The sequence below is a fragment of the Bombyx mori genome, chromosome 16 (genome assembly GCF_030269925.1).
Source record: "Bombyx mori chromosome 16, ASM3026992v2".
NCBI classification, from domain to species: domain Eukaryota; kingdom Metazoa; phylum Arthropoda; class Insecta; order Lepidoptera; family Bombycidae; genus Bombyx; species Bombyx mori.
In genome coordinates, this window is record NC_085122.1 from 569,857 (window position 1) to 594,155 (window position 24,299).

The following is a 24,299-nucleotide window of genomic DNA, read 5'->3' on the forward strand; positions in this document are numbered from 1 at the left end:
ATTTTATTCTATCATCAATAGTTTTCGTAGGGCACGCGATGTAAAGAATATTTTAGGTAATTTTTTTACACCTTGGGTTACATTATTGGAGTTTTAGTAAGGATCGCTCAGGAATAGTGTAGCTTCCAAACAATGAAAGAATTTTTCAAATCAATTCAGTAGTTTCGGAGCCTATTCAATACAAACATACAAACAAATCTTTCCTCTTTATAATATTATAGTATAGATAAACATTCAGACAAAAAGCAAACAAGCATTTTCATCACACAATATTTGCCCGATGTGGGAATCGAACTCACGACCCTCGGCTCAAAGGTCAGGGCTGCTTACTACCGAGTCAGTCAGTATATACACGTGATGAGCACGGGTTGGTCCCGCCGTCTTATCCAATGCCTTTTGCGTCGCAACAAGTCTTTGCATTGAGTAATGGATTGTAGTGAATACATACATATATAGGGGACATCAGTTTTACATTGTGAAAAGTGGCTTTTATATTACATACGCTGTTTAACGAGGATTTACAATGATCACAGAGAGACTCTACCGGTAGCTCTACCCTACTTGTTCTAACTAATGAATTTAGAATATGGGAAAAACCGTCAAATAATAATGCGTGTGGTGTAAATAGCTGCGAAAGTTTGAACTAATTCGCAAGTCGTACTTTCGTTGTTTGAGTATGCTGGTGGTAGGACCTCTTGTGAGTCCGCACGGGTGGATACCACCACCCTGCCTATTTCTGCCGTGAAGTAGTATGTGTTTCGGTTTGAAGGGTAGGGCAGCCGTTGTAACTATACTTGAGACCTTAGAATTCATGTCTCAAGATGGGCGGCGCATTTACGTTGTAGATGTCTATGGGCTCCAGTAACCACTTATCAACCAGGTGGGCTGTGAGCTCGTTCACCCATCTAAGCAATAAAATGAGCTTCAATAGCCACATTAAAGAAAACAGGCGCGCGTTCTCTGTTCATTAAAGTATAATTAATAAATAACCATGCATTTTTGCTAGAACAAAAATTGCCGTATCGTCATCTTTTGGTATTCCATGTTCCTGATTTACTTGTGGATGTTACGTGGCGTTTCTTCAAATTTATTAGGTCGTGAAAATTGATATGTCTTGGAGCTGAATTCGGTGGTTGTGCATTTGCCTCAGGCAAATCGAGAATTGTCTTAGAGTTTTGGTTGAGTTTAGACCACATGCGAAGGTCTCTATGTAAAGAAATAAAAGGCAATAGTCCCCTACGTTAAGGTACCAGTGTGCTTATTGCGAATTTCTTAACGTTCTCGATAGCGTAAAAGTTAAGTCAAATTTGTGTGGAGTTGGAACGTTTGGCTACGTTTGCCGCTAATTCAAATTCAAATTCAAAATCATTTATTTCAACTTATATGTTAGTATGACACACTTGTTGAATGTCAAAATACAAATAACTCTACCACCAGTTCCAAAAAAAGCCACAGTCCTGAGAAGAACCGGCGAAACAAACTGAGCGGGCTTTTTCTTTTGGTTTTTTCTCAAATATTTTCTTTTTTTAAATAAATAAAAATATTTACAATAAAGGAAAAAACAAGTCAAAAAATACAATTCAAACAAATAATAATAATAATGAAAAATGAAAAGGCCAGGAGCGAGCGCCTCATTCCCACGTAGTGCCATCTAGTAAATAATCCTTAACTTTATAATATGCCTTGTTGCACAAACGTTCCTTGACAGTTTTCTTAAATCTATGAACAGGTAGTAATTGAACGTTTAGTGGGATCTTGTTGAAAAGTTGTACACCCAGCCCCCTAAAAGAGTTGTAGAGATATTTGTAGATAAATAGAGCTAGGGGCGTTGTTCCAACTCCATACAAATTTGAGTTAACTCTTACGCTATCGAGAACGTTAAGAAACTCGCACTAAGCACACAGATGACTGGTGCTCCCTCTATACAGTATGATCTAATAACTACTAATAATTACGAACCTTTATAAATACGTGTTCGCTCAATGTTAGAAATTCGACTGTTGTTGAAAGAAAAGAAAAAATGGGCTTCTGAAATGGTTTCATTGGTAGCTAACACCAAATATCGTATACAATCTCTAATCCACAAAAATAGTTGACAAAGAGAGAAGAGGATGTATTTTCTTTTCTTTTTTTATAACATTGACGGGTGAAAGAGCTCGTGGATGATCTGCTGTTAAGTGGTTTCCATAGTCTATAGACGACATAACTGCGACTTGAGGCCCTTTTTTATCATTTTTATTTAACATAACAATCTGGATTGCAATTCAAAACAGGTGCATACAGAAAAAATTTAACAACTGAACAGATGCCTAAATACCTTGTGTGTGTATATACTTGTATATACATACATACACACATACGCTCACACACACACACACACAACCGTACGCACACACACTCACACACATATGTAAGTTACTATCTAATAAAATTAAATCGAATGTATCATTAATTGGACAATATTAATTAACTAATTTACAATGTACTTGTCTCAATGTACTTGGTATCCCTCTTTGTAAATGAAGAAGTGACAATTTCCAAAATATTTTTACTGGTAACACCGAAGCGCGTTCAATAGCAACTGAACAAAAGAATCGATTAAGAGGCAGCCGAGAAGATATTTGTTCGCAATCGCTTGGTCCTTGCGTTTTTCTAATTAGACTCGCTTTTGTCCGCGACTCTGTCCGCGTGGAATAGTTAGTTTGGCATAACGCTAAATTTTACCCCCCACTACATTTACGTAGAAAGTGAAAATATTTTTGAATTATAGAATATAGCGACCCGCCCTCGCTTCGCTTCGGAAACTGTAATTTATTATTGTTTTTTCCACTATTATATGGATGTTATTATACACATAAACCTTCCTTTTCAATCACTCTATCTATTAAAAAAAACCGCATCAAAATCCGTTGCGTAGTTTTAAAGATTTAAGCGTACATAGGAATGTAGGGACAGAGAAAGCGACTTTGTTTTATACTATGTAGTGATTAAGGAGCTATTTAAACCCCTATTTTAAAAGATTATCTAGTGGTGCTCCACTTGTATTGATCTTACCGTGATGTTATATAGCCTATAGCCTTCCTCAATAAATGGGCTATCTAACACTGAAAGAATTTTTCAAATCGGACCAATAGTTCCTGAGATAAGCGCGTTCAAACAAACAAACTCTTCAGCTTTATAATATTAGTATAGATTGTGGGCTTAGGAGTTTGAGGGAAAGATAACATCTCTTTCATTGCAGTAGGAGAAAACTGAATTTAAATTCCGGATTTCTTGCCGCTAAGACATTTCAGCATCAGCAGTTTCGGAGTCAACGCGGTTACCAGGGCTAGTGGTGTCATGCGAGATAGTACTGTTCATATGGAAAATATCAATTTATTTAACATATCCACAGTTCAATGACACTTCCCTCGCTTTTATTATCAGGATGATCGCCTATTTAAGTAACAAAAAAAAAAACGATATCTTTTGTACAGATACCAGAATATAACTATGTAAGTGATTCATGTGCTTAGAATAAATAAATAGTAAGTTTATGTCCTTTCTTTCAGTAGGGCAAAATATTCCCCTTTTTTAATAACGTTATTTGACAGAAGCCACATACTAAGTTAAATATTTCAGTCAAAGAAGGATGTATGAACATTAATTAGTTTTATACCCAAGTCTGGATATCTTCACACTGGCTGTATGTAACATATGGACCTCAATCTGTAATAATATGAAGTGCTTCACCAATCAACACACGTGTTTTAATAGGTATTGTTAGATAGCAAGGGTAAGTACAACCGTCTGTACCATTCTTGTTACCTAGACACGTCCTTACGGATCCATCAGATCCAATAACTTTGGCATTAGACGCCTTCGGCTCTAACACTAGGCGCAGACTTAGGGACCCCGGTAACCGTACTCATCGAACTCGGCAAAAAGTTCGACGTGCAACCTAACCCATGCATCAGCCCGCTGAGTTTCTCACCGGATCTTCTCAACGGGTCGCGATTCCGATCCGGTAATAGATTAACGAAGCAGCTGCCCTTGAGTTAGGTCTTCTTCGGAGGCGCTCGGGTAGCTGTTAGCTGATCCCACCCTTCCTGGCTGAACCTTTGCTCGCCCACTTGTCTTGGTAAAAACTGGAAAGGCCTCCGGGCCACCAATAATCCATCAATCATAAAAAAAACCATTCTTGTCGTAATGTATGTATTGAATTGTGCGAAATAAGATTTTAATAACGACTTACTGGTGGTAGGACCTCTCGTGAGTCCGCACGGGTAGGTACCACCACCCCGTCTATTTCTGCCGTGAAGCAGTAATGCGTTTTGGCTTGAAGGGTGGGGCAGCCGTTGTAACTATACTTGAGACCTTAGAACTTATATCTCAAGGTGGTAGGCGCATTTACGTTGTAGATGTCTATGGGCTCCAGTAAACACTTAACACCAGGTGGGCTGTGAGCTCGTCCACCCATCTAAGCAATAAAAAAAAACGTAATCGCCTCGTGGTAGGGGCTTTAGTGTGTCTTCGCATTAAGCGAACCAAGGGCGATTGATCTAGAGAAATATAATTAAATTAAGATATTGGCTCTTAATTTCCGGAAATTGTTACATGTATATTTAAAAATCTACTAGATGATGACCGAGCTTTGTTCGGTTTTTTTTTGATAACGCCATCTTGTTGTGTCTTTAAAGCGGTTAGTTGCCCTCAATTAAGAAAAATAGTATTATTATTCGCCAATAGATGTCGGGAAGAGTTCATTATTAAAAACACGAATAAAACAACATTTTCTGAAAATAAATCGTAACTAGATCGATTTATCGCCCCCGAAATCCCCTGTATACTAAATTTTATGAAAATCTTTGGAGCCGTGTCCAAGATTTAGATTATATATATACAAGAATTGCTCGTTTAAAGGTATAAGATGTGTTATTTTTTATTTTAATTACGGAGTTTAACGTTGCTAAAATTACAGTGAAGAGATACTGACTTATAATTTATGTTTCTTTTGACCTTTATAAATGTCGCAATAGGTATACATATTATCTTTAATTTTCTTATACAGAGCACACTGTTTGTATGGACGTTCGTGTCAATGTGTCTGAGCCAATACTGACGTGTTTGATGACGGCTTTAACGCTATGAAGTTCACGAATTCCCGTCGGATAACCGGTATTACAATTATCAGATTAATGCTATTCATTTATCTCAATTAAGTAAATTGTAATTGTGAAACTATTCTTCCCACATCTACAAAATATCTGTTCCTTTTATTTTTATTATAAAATGAATTAACAGTCGTGAGGTATTTTATTTATTAAAATTAACATTGTTTTTAATGAAGAATCTAGAGGCGGTTATTACTAAATGCTGTGTAACTTAAAGAATTCATCCTTGCTTTGTATTCTTTTTTTACCATTGCCTTTGTAGGCAGACGAGCGTACGGCCCACCTGATGGTAAGTGGTTACCGTCGCCCATGGACTTCAGCAATACCAGGAGCAGAGCCAAGCCGCTGCCTACCGCTTAATACTCTCCACTAGCCTCGTTTGAAGAAGGACATGTCATAGCGCTCGGGAAACACCGTGGAGGGGAGCTCATTCCATAGCCGGATGGTACGTGGCAAAAAAGACCTCCGGAAACGCACTGTGGATGACCGCAGTGGCTCCAGGTAGTATGGATGAACTCTACTCCGGTGGCGGGCGGTGCGATGGTAAAAACGAGACGTTGGTATTCAACTTCAAACGTTCTGGAAGGAGATAAAACATGGAGTGTTTTCCGAGCTGGCTATAAAGGAGTTGCCGTGGTAATAGTGAGCCGCGGGCAAACAACTGAAGATCAACTTATCACATAGGGAACGATTTTGGAAATTAGCCATATCGGGTTGCACTATTAGAGGGAGGTCGATTTTGGGAAATCCGATTAAACGACATAGATAACAGAAGTATTAGATGCGGCAAATATAGAATAAAATTAAAAATCTAAAGTGCGATGGCCTTCGAACACACCGGTAGTAATGTTTTAATTAATGAACAGAGAGTTAAGTAAAATAAAATATAAAATTGTATTATAATAAAATATTTTATACGGTTTTCACGAGTCGCCTGCATAATTAATACTACTTTTATGGTTTATTCATTCGTTTTTATTGTAATTATATTATTTCCGATGTTTCAAATGCTATACAGTGGCTAGAGAGAGATGAGGTTAAGCCGTAATCTAGTAATGGTTTTTTTTAATTGCTTATATGGGTGGACGAACTCACAGCCCACCTGGTGTTAAGTGGTTACCGGCGCCCATAAACATCTACAATGTAAATGCGCCACCCACCTTGAGATATAAGTTCTAAGGTCTCAAGTATAGTTATAATGGCTGCCCCACCCTTCAAACCGAAGCCCATTACTGCTTCATTAAAAACAATGTTAATGTAAATAAAATACCTCACGACTGTTAATTCCTTTTATAATAAAAAAAAAAGTAATAAATTGAGTAATTTGTAGATGTGGGAAGAATAGTTTCACAATTACAATTTACTTAATTTAGATAAATGAATAGCATTAATCTGATAATTGTATTAACAGTTATCCGACGCAAATTTGTGAACTTCATAGCGTTAAAGCCGTCATCAAACACGTCAGTATTGGCTCAGACACATTGACACAAACGTCCATACAAACAGTGTGCTCTGTATAAGAAAATTAAAGATAATATTTATACCTATTGCGACATTTATAAAGGTCAAAAGAAACATAAATTATAAGTCAGTATCTCTTCACTGTAATTTTAGCAACGTTAAACTCTGTAATTAAAATAAAAAAATAACGCATAGTTTTTTAAATGTACATGTCTTGTAACAATTTCCGGAAATTAAGAGCCAATATCTTAATTTAATTATATTTCTCTAGATCAATCGCCCTTGGTTCGCTTAATGCGAAGACACACTAAAGCCCCTGAGCTTCACGTGATTGCTACCACGAGGCAATTAAGTTTTTTTCATTGCTTAGATGGGTGGACGAGCTTACAGCCCACCTGGTGTTAAGTGGTTACTGGAGCCCATAGACATCTACAACGTAAATGCGCCTACCACCTTGAGATATAAGTTCTAAGGTCTCAAGTATAGTTACAACGGCTGCCCCACCCTTCAAGCCGAAACGCATTACTGCTTCACGGCAGAAATAGGCGGGGTGGTGGTACCTACCCGTGCGGACTCACGAGAGGTCCTACCACCAGTCGTTTGCACTAAGCAAATACTGAAAGCCGTTTTTACGTCTCAAGGTAGACGGTGAGGAGCTTCGTCAATGGCGTCACGTGCGGTCCACTTACCATCGCCTGCCATTATGGCATCAATGGCAGTGGACTCTTCAATATACGAAGCCAAACACTGTCTATATCATTTGTATCGTCCGTGTCAATACTCAAGGTGACTTCTACAGATCATCTTCGTGCGATGTATTGTGTGACATACAGCTCAATCTCTACAAACTTTGTTTGCAAATCTAGAAAAGGTTGGAAAATGAAACAATAGAGTTTTGTATCGCATCTTCACGGTGTTATCGCTCCGTCACGGTCGCAAACGAAGTATACGATCATATGTTTTTACGACTAGGGCTCTGTATACGAGATGTGTATTTTTTTTCCTACCTATGCTGATAGCTTTGAGAGGCTGTTTCAACTTTTCCTTGACGTTTAGGTGAGCTCACGGGGCTCAAACCGGAGTGTAGCTAAAGCAAGAGCAGTGCTTCGCAGAATCTACCACCGGATCGGAAACGCGACCCACTGAGAAGATCCGGCAAGAAACTCAGTGGGCTGTGTCTGTGGGTTAATTTACTCGCCAAGCGACGAGCTCACGAGAATGTCAAAATACACTATCGATTTGCATAGATCAGAATAAGATATCATAAAATGATTAATCTAAAAAATTCTAAAGATCGAAACACAGCGATCGATCGGCGCGTTGTCGCGTTTCCGGTCCGCTGGTAGACCCTGCGAAGCACTACTCTTGCTAGGGCTAGTGTTAGCAACGTCCTCAGGTTAGTGCCCCGTAGGGTCATCTACGCGATCGGCTAAGCAGGCATAGCCTCTCAAGGCTTACCAGCTTAAGTTGGTAAAAAAGTATTTTGACATTACATATAAAGAGAAACGAAGAAAACCAGTTTTTTATTTGTATCTTTTTGGTATTTGAAAAACTTTTTTTTTGTATAAATATTAATAATAATATAATGCATAAAAATATGTCAATCAAAACGGATAAAGTAAAACGAACAGCAAAAGAAGAAACAAAAAGTCCCTCCTTATGGCACCTTGCAATGGATATACAACTGGAGATGTTACCCAGAATTTATTTTTTATTTTATTTATTTAATTTATTTATTGTTAACATAGAAGTAGAAACACAATCATAATTTGCATCTGTGCTTGAACTAGCTGATAAAACCTGTATCTCAAGCAGCAGTGCTCCTCGTACAAAAAAAGCTTAACTTCAAATACACAAAAATAGACAAAAATAAAACTGAAATTCATGGATTGCAGAATTACGTCAGGGCCGGTCGTTCGACCCATGCCTAATTCGTTAGATACCCACTCACTGTCAGATGGACCGAGTGCTTGTTTGCCAACAAAGCTAATAAAGAAATTAGAATAAATCAAAAAAAGGCGGGAATAAATTAAACACTAGCGTAATATAAGCTGTAATTTTCTTATACGAAGTATAAATGCTAGGTACCTATACAAACTCAACTCACTCAACACAACGCGTATAACTGGTTCCCCGCATCATTGCAAGTCAATGTACCAGTTATTAATTGTCTATAAATTTAAGCACTAATCCAAGTATCACTATTCTTGCTTCAATGTAGCACGTTCCCATTAACGGTGCCACAAGCACCGGTCACCGCCCTCGTCGAACCCGTCGCTTGCGACGAAGGGCTCGACGAGAGAATTAACCCATAGAAACAGCCCACTGAGTTTCTCGCCGGATCTTCTCAGTGGGTCGCGTTTCCGATCCGGTGGTAGATTCTGCGAAGCACTGCTCTTGCTAGGGCCAGTGTTAGCAACACTCCCGGTTTGAGCCCCGTGAGCTCACCCACACGTCAAGGAGAAACTGAAATAGCCTCTCAAGGCTATCAGCATAGGTAGGGGAAGAAAAAAGCACCTGATTTTGTAAACAGTAAAAATATTTCAGAGGTTAAATGTGATGGTGTTTTGAACATATTTTTTTTTATTGCCTTTGTAGGCAGACGAGCGTACGGCCCACCTGATGGTAAGTGGTTACCGTCGCCCATGGACTTCAGCAATGCCAGGAGCAGAGCCAAACCGCTGCCTACTGCCTAATACTCTCCACAAGCCTCGTTTGAAGAAGGACATGTCATAGCGTTCGGGAAACACCGTGGAGGGGAGCTCATTCCATAGCCGGATGGTACGTGGCAAAAAAGATCTCTGGAAACGCACTGTGGATGACCGCAGTGGCTCCAGGTAGTATGGATGAACTCTACTCCGGTGGCGGGCGGTGCGATGGTAAAAACTTATCGTGAATGGATATTATACCAGTACCTTAGAACGCACATTGAGTATACCACACAAAACCAATTCAGAGAGCAAACACTGCATCTCCCTACACGTAGAGATTTCAAGCGATCCAAATTCATCATCTCTACTCAATCAAAATCTATCTCTACTTTTCGCGACTTCGTCTTAAATGATCTAAAATAATAGAGTCGTAGTTAAAACATGACGTAACACATTCCCGTTCGTGTTGATCGTAGAAATAAATTAACATATATGTGTGTAATTAGTTGTACTCATCGTTTATTCATTTGCACACATGTCGTAAACAGGGTCGCCATTTTATTGATTATTTCAGGAAATGTCGGAAAATTATATAATAGTATTATGGATCGTTCATTTTGCTTATAAAGAAGATTGACCCATTTTGATGAATTGTAATATTTCGTATAGTCCCTCTATCCAGTTTTTTTGTTGTTTTTTATTGCCCTTGTAATTTAATACTCTCGATAAACCTGCTTTGAAGAAGGACATGTCATAGCGCTTGGGAAACACCGTGGAGGTGAGCTCATTCCACAGCAAATACATACATGAGTCTAATCTTCTAAAATTCAAATTTACTGTTGGAACGAAGTTCCTTATCGCGCGTTGTGAAAGACGGAAAAAATTCTTACGAAAAGTAGTCACGACACTTTTTAGATCCGTCATTCTGACCAATCAACGTGTAGGCGCTTATCGCGTGACTTTGCTCGTATCCGATTGGTCCGCGTAATGAGTACAGTTTCTCGAGATAGCGTTTCAACAATAGTAATTTAGTTCATAGTATTGTTTTTTTCTTCTTCATAATGCCGTAATTTATTATTATAACTTAAAAAAAAATGCAATTCCTTCACTAATTAATCGAAAGGAACTTCGTTCCATCCGGGTGTCCCTTGACACCTCTGAAGTTTTTTTTTGTTTGAGGTCCTACCACCAGTAATTACGCAAATTATAATTTTCACAGGTTTTTTTTCTATTATACGATATTATTCCTTCGTTATTTTGAATTTAAGTATGTTTAAAAAATATCGGTACTTGCCTGTGGAATTTGAACACCGACACAAAGGCATCGCTCGATATGAGTGTACCGGGCGTCTTATCCATCAAGCCATGATGACTATAAAATGCCTTTTTCAAATTCAAATTCAAATTCAAAATCATTTATTTCAACTTAGATGTCAGTATGACACACTTGTTGAATGTCAAAATACAAATAACAATGTTAACTCTACCACCGGTTCCAAAAAAAGCCACAGTCCTGAGAAGAACCGGCGAAACAAACTCAGCGGGCTTTTTTTTTTTGTTTTTTCTGAAATATTTTGTTTTTTTTAAATAAATAGAAATATTCACAATAAAAGAAAAAATAAGTCAAAAAAAATACAATTAAAAAAAAAAAAAAAATTAAAAATGAAAAGGCCAGGAGCGAACGCCTCATTCCCACGTAGTGCCATCTAGTAAATAATCCTTAACTTTATAATATGCCTTGTTGCACAAACGTTCCTTGACAGTTTTCTTAAATCTATGAACAGGTAGTAATTGAACGTTTAGTGGGATCTTGTTGAAAAGCTGTACACCCAGCCCCCTAAAAGAGTTGCTTATTTTCTTAATTCGAGCCGCCGGCAACGCAAGCCTATGTTTGTTCCTAGTGTTCACATTGTGCAAATCGCAGACTCTGGGGAATTCTTCAATGTTTTTACGCACGTACAATAAATTTTCAAAAATGTATTGGGACGCTAAAGTTAGAATTTTGATTTCCTTAAACTTGTCCCTCAAGGATTCCCTCGGGTGCATATTATAAATAGCACGAATAGCCCTCTTCTGCAGGATGAAAATCGTTTCGACATCGGCAGCATTGCCCCATAGCAAAATGCCATAGGACATAACACTATGAAAATAACTAAAATAAACCAGGCGTGCCGTATCTTCATTAATATACATTCGTATTTTTTTTACCGCAAACGCTGCAGAACTAAGCCTACTCGCTAACTTGCATATGTGAGGACCCCACTGCAGCTTGGAATCAACTGTTATACCAAGAAAAACTGTCGAATCCACAAGCTCCAGTGTCTCTCCACTTACAGTAATATTAGTGTCTACTTGTCTAACATTAGGTGTGGTAAATTTTATACATTTTGTTTTTTTGTTATTTAATAACAGATTATTAACACTAAACCAATGTACCACGCGCGAGATAGCATCATTCACATCGTCATAATCTTCCAAATGTCGTTTAATTTTAAACAATAATGATGTATCATCAGCGAATAATACGACCTCGTGACGGGTTTCAATAAACTTAGGTAAATCATTGATATATACAAGAAATAGGAAGGGACCCAATATGGAACCCTGAGGAACACCCATATTAAGTAAGACACCGGAAGATCTGGTTCCTTTAACGTCTACCTTTTGGATTCTTCCGGATAAATAAGATTTAATAAGTTCTAAGTAGCTCTTTTTCGAAATTGTGTCACAATTCCGGGTTGTCAAAATCCTAAAAGCCTCAAATATCGGTGTAGATATTTCTACATTAATACTAGTGGCCCGTTGGTCAAAATTCGACCATAATTAATTTAAATTATAAGTTTGAAAATTATTATGGTTTATTGTCAAAAACTATACTTCTATAATTAAAGATTTTGCCAAGGCTACGTTATAGACAAACAATATTAAAGACAAAAAATATTAATTTATTCTCAATTAGACCACATACTTTAACAATAAACAAAAGAGTATATAAATGCATTTGTCTGTGTCAAATACATGGTAGTGTTTGTAATGTTTTATTTATTGATTTAATGTATATTCTGTGTATAATTAAAAAAAATATTAGCATGTTGCTTCTCTATATTCTCTATAAGATTTCTCAATATTCTCTATAAATAATAGTTTTTTTTTTTTAAATAAACAAATAGTTTATTTATTATATATTTATATATATATGTGTTTTGTGTCAAATACCATGCGTGTATTGTTTTTTATTGATTTAATGTATTTTTTGTGTATAATTAAAAAAAGTATAAGCATGTTGCACTCCTTCTCTATATACTCTATAAGTGTGGGAAATTCCATACTACCCCGTCCGCGCAATCTTCGTAAAAGGGGGTACAAAGTTTTTGCTTCACGTATTAATATATAGATTAATACGATTTCTAATATTATTACGAACGGCGTGGTGGGCAACCCTAATGAATGGTGCTAGTATATAATATTATGTGCGTGTAATTTAAGTGTATGTTTAAGTTATGTAAGCTAATTGCACTTGTTTTGGTATGGCAAACGAGGGTGCAATTCACGGGATATTAACTGTAAATACTTTGAGATCACTGGAATTCTCTAAGAAACAAAAGAGTATCATTGTACCGTTTATGTTAGTCTTCTTAAAGTTCAATTTCAAGTAGGTACAGAGCAGGTAACAAGAACCTTGACCTTCCCTACAGCTAATCCGCCCCTAACTGTACAGCTTATACGTTTATTTACGGTCGAAATACGATTGAGTATTTGACTGTTGTAACGGGAAGTTCAAGACAAATTGAGGTCATCAGCGCTAAAGTGGCCTCACCCACAATTTTTCATAATCAGGCTTATAAATATGTATATTGCAATTTATTTATTATATAATTAACTAGCGACCCGCCCTCGCTTCGCTTCGGAAACTGTAATTTATTATTGATTTCTCCACTATTTAATGGATGTTATTATACATATAAACCTTCCTCTTCAATCACTCTATCTATTAAAAAAGACCGCATCAAAATCCGTTGCGTAGTTTTAAAGATTTAAGCATAAATAGGGACAGCCAGATATAGGAACAGAGAAAGCGACTTTGTTTTATACTATGTAGTGATTTTAGATCCTTAGTTTCACCCATATATAACCGATGGCTTTGTAAACATTATTTTTTGCGCGTATTGTATTTTTTGCCTACTCAAATTAAAATTCATGATAACTTAAGCCTCACTGCTCTGTAATAACTATGGTAAGCTTAGGCCACTTTTGCGCTGACGGCCTCAATTCTAACCAGCCGTAGCTCTAACTTTGAGTAGCGTGACCTAATACTTCTGTAAATGCACTGATAAGCAATCACATTCTGTCCGCTTGTGACGTCACAAAATAGTCAAGACACTTCTATTAGCTTTGTACGTTTAAAATTGGATGCTGATCTGGTTCCTGCGTCAATTTCGTTACAATCTATATGCATACGTACTGTTATAGCCGTGTACTGAACCCTAAGTGGATGTCACAGCCATTTTTTTTTTTTGGTCAGGAGGAAATCGCCGGACTTCCGCCCTCCACTGGGGATGGAGGGCGGGGCATGTCAGAGTCGAACTGACTAAAACCTCCTGTCGCTCAACAGCCAACGTCCAAACCTCGCATGAGACAGAACTCATGAAGAGGCAAAGGGGGGAAAGTGAAGCGTTTAGTGCGGTGCACATCTCTCCCATCACCCTCCCCCTCAGGACGCCGGGCCGGCGATCGTCAATGACACAGCCCTAGGTCATTCATTTCGATATCTATGCCTTGTCAGCAGTTTTAAGCCAGTCTATTCTCAGCTCTCACGTCGATCGGTTGCTTAAAGCCTCCTCTTTTTAATCTATACTAATATTATAAAGCTGAAGAGTTTGTTTGTTTGAACGCGCTAATCTCAGAAACTACTGGGCCGATTTGAAAAATTCTTTCAGTGTTAGATAGCCCATTTATTGAGGAAGGCTATCTAACATCACGCTAAGATCAATACAAGCGGAGCACCAATAAAGAATGTTTCAAAATCGGAGTTTTTTTCCCTTTTGAGAGCTTCCGCTGCGTGTGATGCAGATTAAAGTTTCGCTAAAATAATGTATGACAGAATTGTTCTCCTTTAAAAGATCCAAAAAAAAGTCCGCGTCAGCATATATTTATATGTTAAGGTTGGCTCACTATAACGTTTTGCTGCTATGCTGACCAAATTTGTTCTAAAGTATAGCATTATTTGTGAACTATTCCACGCGGACGAAGTCGCGGGCAAAAGCTAGTATAATTATATATCAATAAAGTTTATTTTAATTAAATACAATTCCTTTTTTAAAACGATCTCGGAGGGGAACCCCATAACAGTACGTAGTTAAACTACAATATAAATAATCAGCCCGTCTATTTAAGCATAGTGTACCTGTAGCCATCTTCAAGCGATGAGTAGTAAAATACCGGACGTGTTTGCTTTTTTTATGATTGAAGGATTAACCGGTCAGTCTCACCAGGACAGGTGGGCGAGCAAAGGCTCAGCCAGGAGAACGTATTTCCATCGAACGATGCGACTGTACCGATATTGCGAATCCTTAAGCAGGTACAACATTTTATAAATAACTATGTTCATTTAGAACATCCTTTCTAAATTATAAATCCGAAAGTAGCACTGGCTGTTTATTTCTATATCCAAAATCTGAACCGATATTGAAGAAATTTGATACGAAAATAGTTTGAGCTCTAGGAAACAATATAAGATGCTTTTCTTCCCACTCCCATTGCCCACGCGATCTCAAGTGTAGTCCACGCGAGTGAAGTTAGATAGTCGCTTAATAAAAATATAAGCAGTAATTCATCAGGCACCAGCTTGCCTGTGTTTCAAGGTGGTCTGCTTTACACGTGACCCGCAGTAGTCCTTTGGGCTACTAGAAATCTCTCCGAATTCAAAAAAGATGAGATCTCGACGTGCTTCGGTAGCCACTAGACGGACCCAGTTGTCTAAAGGTTTGTTTTGCGCGTTTCCTTAAGGACAATTTGGAATAATTACGATTTTATAAAGTGACAAAAAACTAATAGAAATATATCGTACATTAGTCAATATAGACGCGAAGCCGATTAAGGTACGGGGATCCATTTACAAGGTCACACGTAATCCGGATGTCTTAAGAGGATTTGTCTAATACATGTGAATTTCGGGGGTTAGCGCTGTTTTTTTTTGTGAATATAGACGGATGAAGTCCTACGTTGGTGAGCCTACACAATGTTATATTTACGGACCTCAGTGACGGCGTTTTGAGTGGGTTGTTCCAACTATTGTATTTATAGCAATAGAAAGGCGGAATAGGGGTTAAGAACAAGTTACCCAAATTTATAAATATTGAGTCGAATTTTTTTTTTTTTTTTATTGCCCTTGTAGGCAGACGATCATACGGCCCACCTGATGGTGAGTGGTTACCGTCGCCCATGGACTTCAAGCAATGCCAGCAATGTCATACACATTACACAGAAATATGATTTTTTTTTGCCATGAAGCTTAGGTAGAGATCTCCAAAGAAGTATCAGGATTCGACTATTTGTCTTTTTTTTATCGCAAAATACTCTGAATGTGTTAGAAAGCTCGGCTATCTATCGTTCAATGTAAGTGAAACTTCAGGTCATTGCTCAAGGTATAGATTTAAAAGCAACGTTTCCTTATATCGTCCGCTTATCATCTGCGTTTTGTATTGGTGGTAGGACGCTTTGTGAGTCCGCACGGGTAGGTACCACCACCCTGCCTATTTCTGCCGTGAAGCAGTAACGCGTTTCGGTTTGAAGGGGGGGGCAGCCGTTGTAGCTATACTGAGACCTTAGAACTTATATCTCAAGGTGGGTGGCGCATTTACGTTGTAGATATCTATGGGCTCCGGTAGCCACTTAACATCAGATGGGCTATGAGCTCATCAAAGCCAATCTAAGCAATAAAATATATAATACTATACTATACTAAAATACTAAATATTTTAATTATAAGCTAATATGTATAAGTAGTATAGTATCAGAGTCTACCCGCGCCCTTCAGTCACACCAGTCCAAAGGGCGGGTATTGTTTGTCTTTCCGCGTATTCGTAGGCAAAGGGCTGACGATGTTTATTTGAAGATCAAAGGGCTGTCGGCAGGAAAGAACTTGTGAAGTATTTTCATTTGTTACGCCATTTTGTTTTTTTTTGTACCAGAAAATGAAACATCGTCTGCTACGATGATGTTTTTGCAGGGTAAGTTGCACAGGGATAAGATAATTTGCTTACTCAGAGTGGCTAAGCTACTTATTGTATTTTGGAAAACATAACGCGGCTAGCTTTTCGAATTGTTAGGTATTCCTTGGACGTGTTTGGGTGGCTGTTAGCAAACTTGACCCCTCCCGGAAGGGATTCCGGCTCGCCCACGCGTCCTGATGGTAATGGCTTTTGGATCAACAATGACGTGTGCTTCCAAAAAAAGCTCTGCGTATTGATATTAACTAGTGGCGCTGCAGTAGTCGAGACTCGACTATAAATAATTGAAATTATAAGTTTAAACATTATTATGGTTCTATTGTCAAACACCATTATAATTTCGATAATATAATCACAGTATTCACCAAAACTGCACTATAGATCAATAATATTAAAGACAAACAGTATTAATCTTTTTTCAATTCGTCCACAGACTTTAAACAATAACAAAAGTTTCCCAATTGACAGTAAACAAAGAGTATATTTTTATGTATGTTTTGTCTCAAATACATGGTAGTGTGTGTAATGTTTTCTTTATTGATTTAAACTATCTTTTATGCATTATTAAAAAAAAATGCATTGTGCACTCCTTCTCTATATTCTCTATAAGTGTGAGAAATTTCATACTCCTCCGTCCGCGCAATTTTCGTAAAAAGGGGTACAAAGTTTTTGCTTCACGTATTAATATATAGATAAATCCTGTCTGCTATTAAATCTTAGGTGTACCTAACACGAATTTCTGACAGCAGACTCTTTAAGTTTCATGTCTTAACGATGGTAGCAGTTATGTTGAGATATGACGAAGCGACATACTTGTGTGCTCCGGTGATAACTTGACAAAGGGAATCTGATAGAAAAAAAAGCGTCAGTTGTCTAATTATGTTTTTAATTTAAAAATAAATATTGTAATATACACCGGAAAATATATATCTTTCAAATATTAATAAAAAAAAGAACGTGGTTCCGAAAAATCTATGAATTTCACCTTCAACACTTGAAGTCGGTTTGTATAGTATTTCATATATTTCAAGGTTTCCGAATGTTGAATTCTCTCACAAATGGATGTATTTTATGCAAATAAACGGAAAATATATATTTATGTCAACGTTGTTATTGTGTGTTCGTATTGTGACGTGGCACAGTCGGCATGCGGCTCTACAAACATAGAGTCGAAACATCAAAAATTCATACAAATAAATGTGTAGTTTTTAATTTGATACAAGAATTGATTTCAGATACCGTATTTTTTCTGAAGAGATATAATGTTTAATTAATTTTTTTTGCTCATTATCTGTAAACACAGCGTCAATGCAGTCATCATGAAACATGAGATGTAAGTCACAATCAAACATAATAGTAGCTATACTAACCACTCTTCAAACCACAACACGAGTCTTGTTCGCGCCAGATATAGGTAGCAATAAATAAATACACTCTATTGTATAGATCTTACTCTTCAGACTTGTCGTATCACATGACAAAAGTATGTTAAAAGTGACTCCATTATGTATGACGTCATTTGGGGCCAAGATAATATATTTTTTTTAAATTGTTTTATGACCTGGTTACTGAGACCTTTAAGTCATGTCTTATTTTTAGTTTATATTCTTATTTTTATGAAAAATGATAATATGGAGTGAAACGAAATGAAATGAAGATGATTAATTTGAGATATTAATCTATTGGGATGAAATGACATGATATGGGGATGAAACATAATCTTAGTAAAACGGTGGTCATTTACTGAGAATTTTTTCAGTGGACTTTTTGGAGGATCTCGAGAAGTTACGTCCAGAGGCTTTGTTTCATTTTCCCACATTTGTGCACTTTCACAGATATTAAACAGATAATAAACCACCGTTATTAAACATTTAAACCTGAAGAAACACTAAATAGACAAAATAAAACAAATCACACAACTTCACTCCTCGCGCTCCCGCCAAAAAGTCCGGGCCAAAATATATATTTTTTTTTAAGAGATTTTATGACCTGGTAACTAAGACCTTTAAGTCATGTCTTATTTTACTTTAAATTCTTAATTTTATGAAAAATGATAATATGGAGTGAAATGAAATGAAGATGATTAATTTGAGACATTAATCAACTGGAATGAAATTTAATGAAATGAAATGATATGGGATGAAATATAATCGCAGTAAAATGGTGGTCATTTACTGAGATTTTTTCAGTGGACTTTTTGGAGGAACCCGAGAAGTTACGTCCAGCAGCTTTGTTTCATTTTCCCACATTTGTGCACTTTCACAGATATTAAACGGTTAATAAACCACCATTATTACACATTTAACCCGAAGAAACACTAAATAGACAAAATAAAACAAATCACACAACTTCACTCCTCGCGCTCCCGCCAAAAAGTCCGAGGCCAAAATAAATCACAATACAACCATAGATTATACACGTCGATTGGCCATACATGATATAGGATGTGATTGTTAACAAACATTACAATTAATCTTAAGTATTTAGTATTTAGTGGTTTCAAATATAACCAATTAATATTTAAAGAAAATAGTGATTATGCAATCTCTTGAATTTAATTATCAACTCGCTCAGTTTACTGCATGTTACATTGTTTTATTATTGTTATCCGGTCGCCCGAATGTAATATAAAATGTAATAAAAGCCAACTCAAAGTCGCGTAGGACAATTAAAAAATATGTTTTGCATACATAATAAGGACGTCTTGTTAAAACTAGTTTTATATTTCGAGTCGGTGGAAAAAAAACATGGCTTGAAATGTTGATTGATAATTGAATCCTCGAAGATTTAATACAAGGCTTTAAACAAAGCTACATGATATATGTATGTATGTATGTGTACATATATGCATATGTATTTCACTGGAATGGTACACCGCGCGTAGTTCGTTTCCAAATGATTCTTGTCCACCTGATGGTTGTCCGGATGAGATCGCTCTTAGTGATAAAACCGCCAATTGCACTTTTTTGTGTTTAATGTATCGCACTGTTTATTTGTTTTTTGGTGTACAATAAAGAATACTCTCTCTCTCTCTCTCTCTCTCTCTCTCTCTCTCTCTCTCTCTCTCTCTCTCTCTCTCTCTCTCTCTCTACACAGTTCCAAGACAGAGTATTACGTGGCGGATTGCCGGTTGATTTTTCTGCGTGTTTCTGCCAAAACGCAGCTCGTCTAGGATAGATTACTAGCACTACGCATCTTAGACCCATGATTAGATTCGTCTCCCAACTCGTGTTAGCCGTAGTCCATAGACCACATTGAATATCACTGACGTTAATCCGGTCACCGTCCTTGTCGAACCCGCCGCTTGCGACGAAGGGCTCGATGAGCGAATTAACCCATAGACACAGCCCACTGAGTTTCTCGTCGGATCTTCTTAGTGGGTCGCGTTTCCGATGCATGTATCCGATGGTAGATTCTGCGAAGCACTGCTCTTGCTAGGGTCAGTGTTAGCATCACTCCGGTTTGAGCCCCTTGAGCTCACCTAGACACGTTAGGGCGAAGCTGAAATAGCCTCTCAAGGCTATCAGCATAAGTAGGAAAAAAAAACCGACGTTAAGAAGCGCTTAATAATAATTTTTTCTAAATAAGTACATGGCTATGTAACATTCGCGACTATGTATCGTAACGAAGAAAACCCGTAAATTATGGAACTTTGAAATTATCGCTACGATATTTCTGAGCTTGCGACCGTGAAGATGTAATAATGTAAAGTAAAACTACATCCGCGCCTGAGCTTAAGCGTAACTTCTCTTCGCTTCTGGAAGCTAATCTGAAAGACGAGGTCACTAACCCGTTATCCGTTATTTGATTTCGCATCAAACACTAGCCCAATTTTTTATTTTTAGTTTTATTGCTTAGGTGGGTGGAAGAGCTCACGGCCCACCTGGTGTTAAGTGGTTATCGGAGCTCATAGATTGCTACAACGTAAATGCCACCGCCCACCTTGAGACAAGAGTTCTAAGATCTCAGTTTTAACAGTGCAATAGCTGCCCCGCCCTTCAAACCGAAACGCATTATTGCTTCGCGGCATAAATAGGCAGGGTGGTGGTAGCCGGTGTGGACTCACAAGACGTCCTACCACCATTAAAAATTTAGTATTTGGTATTTCATCAATATTTTTAATTGTGTTTTCTCTTAAACAGTAATCTGACATTGTACATAGATTATGGAGTCTATCAGCGCAATTTTCGACAAATAAGTAAAAATTTTATAATCCATTAATTTAGTTCAATTTTTACCACTGGCAACACTGATCATAATGAAATCGTTAACCGCCTTTTTGTTTGTGCGTTGTTAATTACTAATATCAGTATAGGTTGGCAATGCCGCTACGAACCTAGAAGCAGACGTTCCATCCTATATTTTCAATGTTAGGAGTACTCGTGATTCTATTGCTCTGAATCAAGATAACAGCTGAATGTTCATAAAACGGGTCGAGTGTTTTTACAACTATACAGCAATAAAAACGAGAATAGACTTGTTCAAAATGAATTAGTTTATTTGGTTTTTTTATTATTACCGAATAGAAAACGAGCATAGCAAACGCAGATGTAAGCTTTTTGTTTATTTAATTTTTATTCAAACAAGGCAAACGGGTCTAAACTGTACGGCTTGGATACCATAGCCATGGGGATGTCAACAGGTACCTATCGGCATTATTCACTTGAAATACTCTAAGAGAATATATTGGCAAGTGGAAGTATATACTTTCAATATTGGAATGTCATCGAACAAAAGCGCGTCGAATTAGCGATGTCATCCCATAGAACATGCAATTTTTAATACGCTTTTATTAGTTTCAGACGTATGTATGTTTGTAACGGAATCTTTGAACATGATTTTGAACCCCTTCAAAATGTCGGATTAACTCGAAATTTGGTATACTTATTAAGAACCGATGACATATCAATATTTAAAAAAAAATGAAAAAAAAATTGAAAATATTGAAATTCCACTAAAAAATGAAAAATAAATAATAGTTTAAAAAAACTTTCAGGATATTATCAAAATAGCCCTTCTACTCATATCTGTTCATAAAATATTTATAACTACTGATACCAAGCACCCTACGCTTTTTTTACAATTAAATCATTTTTTCTTACACTGTTTTTAATTTAAATTTATTAAGATTTATTATCTATTTTTTTGGTTGGATTTTCTACAAAAGCGTTTTTTTTTGTTTTTTTTTTTTAATTATTATTTATTGTTAAAACAAATTCATTTACAACAATGAAGTTTTAAAACGCTGTGTATTTAAAGAATAACCTATCATTAAAATATGCCGACTGTTTTTTATCTTTTAATCGCGATATTTTTACAATTCTTTATTGTCTTTATCTAAATTGTTATAGGAAGGGTCAGAGAACCGTTATAATCTCCATTATGTCCTAAACCAGTTGATACCCAATGTATCTGAGAGTTTAATCCCTTAAGAGCTCCCTTCCCGCTAATGATCCGTTTATTTTATACCGTTACTGGTCAGGTAACCGCTTAGCATCATGAGAGTTTTGAGCTAGTCTCTCTACCGGTGCTAATAAGCATGATAAGTCATTATGTTACATAATTAAAACTGTTTGCATAAAATAAAAATTAATAAAACTTATTGTACTAAAACAACACTTTGAAACCAAAAAGGTTTTAATTATTTTATTTAAATTTCATGTGAAAAAGATGTCAGATAATAAAAATTTATATTTTATATTTTAAATGATGTTATCTATAAAACAAAATTGAGGCGTGCTTAATTAAAATATACAAACGTAATAATGGGCAAAGATCGACCCTTTAGCAAAAATCTTTTGCATTATGAAAAGAAAAGAAAAAAAAATCACAAACCTGTCACTCTTTCCCGCCTTTTCCGCGTCAGTTTCCACAACACGTCCGTTCATTATCATTAACACATCACTGTTCCTATAAGATATTGAATAAAATGAATTTAAGCAATAAACTTTGATTTACGATTAAAATTTAATACAAAACTTTGTTTAATAATTTAAAAAGCGAATTGATATGTTTTTGATTTAAAATCCTAGCGTATTTTTTATTTATTTAATCATCGAACACAATCGCCTTTTGCTTTAATCCCAGTGAGTTTATTAATTTAGTTAATTTTTTTAAATATTCCTTTAATACGTAGTTCTAAAAGTTTGTTTTTTAACGTAAAAGTAAATAAAAGGAAAATTGAGACGTCCATTCGTCTCAGGACGCCATGCGTTTGTGTTGAGTTCACTTCGGATGCGGTGAGGCCGGACGGCGCATAGATTAAGTTGTTTTAGTGTAGACGGAGCCTTAAAGAGAGAGATTACTCTACAATTGGGATGAAGCAGTCCCGTTTCAAAGGAGGAGAGGAGGAGGAACGTGAATCTCCATGATGACCTGGAGCTCGACTCTGTCAGTAAGTATATACAGTCGGCATCGCTGCGCCACTTCGAGAAGGCGGCACGACATGAGAACCCTCTTGTCGTGGCCGCTGGAAACTACATATCCGATTCTGTAGACTGAATGGCAAACCGTCGACGTCGCCCAAAGCACGTCATTGCGGATCCTCCTGATCCATTAACGGTGCTTTTAGGCACCACAAGCATCGGTCACCGTCCTCGTAGAGGTCGAGAGCACTCCGGTTTGAGCCCCGTGAGCTCCTACACGTTAGGGCAAAGCTGAAATAGCCTCTCAAGGCTATCAGCATAGGTAGGGGAAAAAAAGGTACCTATGTACTCAATTATACAACACTCTGCGCTTTCACGATCTCAAAGTGATAATAATAATTTGACTTCAAAATATTAAAAAACTGAAGCGATTACGACACACTGCATACTTATTATTTTAAATAATAACGAAAAAGATTGAAAGTAGAAGTAATTTGTTCGTGTATCGATACTAATATACTGATTTTGAAAGCTTTGAATTAAGTTACTATTAATTAATTTGTGTTGTTAGGAAATAGTCAGAAGTGAATCTGAAGTAATAGCTGTGTCACCATGGAATCTTGTAGCTATGACTTTTAGAACATGGTCTGTAGTATTCACTCATTATATTTTATCTAATTTTCCATTCCTAGCTGTATTGCTAATATGAACTATGGACTCGTGCGTTGTAAATACGTACTATTCTGTCATTTTCGGTCATTATCCTGTCCTGTCCTAACAGCCGCCTGCTGTAGTGGTAAGTGACATGATCACTACACAAGGGGGTCGCGGGTTCGAATCCCGCTAAGGGAAGATATTTGTATGATAAATATAAAATGACTTTTCCAGGGCTATGGATGTATATTAAATATTATTATAATGTATGTGTATAATAAAAAAAAAAACTTAAATTTATTTCCGTTATCTGGTACCTGTAACACAAGTTCTTTACGAACTTAGCATGGGACCAATTAACGTGGCGTGATTGTTAGTAAAAAAAAATAAAAAAACCGTTTTTATAATTATACTGTGACCTTAGAACTTATATCTCAAGATGGATGGCGCATCCACGTCGAAGATGTCTATGGGATCTAGTAACCCCTTAACACCAAGTGGGCTGTGAGCTCGTCCACCCATTTAAGCAATAAAAAAAATAAAAAACTTCAAAATAGAATTTTCATTTTAAAAGAAAATTTTTAATACGCAAATAATATTGTCTATCTGAGTGTAAATATTCTATGAAAGAAACCAGTTGCTTTGCCCGGTCTCGGAGTGTAGTGCGCGCGCCGCATATTGCTTACGGTACTGTTGTGGTGTTGTCTCATCAAAGGCGATCAAATAATACAGAATAGCGCGAGTCGGCAAGTCGTCAATTGGTACACAAAGCCTCTCCCATAA

The 24,299-nt window shown here is 36.9% G+C and overlaps 1 protein-coding gene across 2 annotated transcripts in view; it reads right to left on the reverse strand.

The window, feature by feature from the left end:
* The window catches only part of LOC101735336 (calcium/calmodulin-dependent protein kinase kinase 2), a 171,608-nt gene that overhangs the window by 68,944 nt on the left and 78,365 nt on the right, over positions 1–24,299 (reverse strand). Inside the window, exon 1 of one of the 2 annotated variants that reach the window (XM_038016236.2) lies at positions 22,333–22,730. The exons of the other annotated variant lie outside the window; for it this stretch is intronic. Coding sequence (XP_037872164.1) covers positions 22,333–22,391 — 59 coding nt within the window. The 5' untranslated portion in view covers positions 22,392–22,730. Of the gene's footprint in view, positions 1–22,332; positions 22,731–24,299 lie in introns of those variants that run through there. 2 annotated transcript variants of the gene reach the window in all.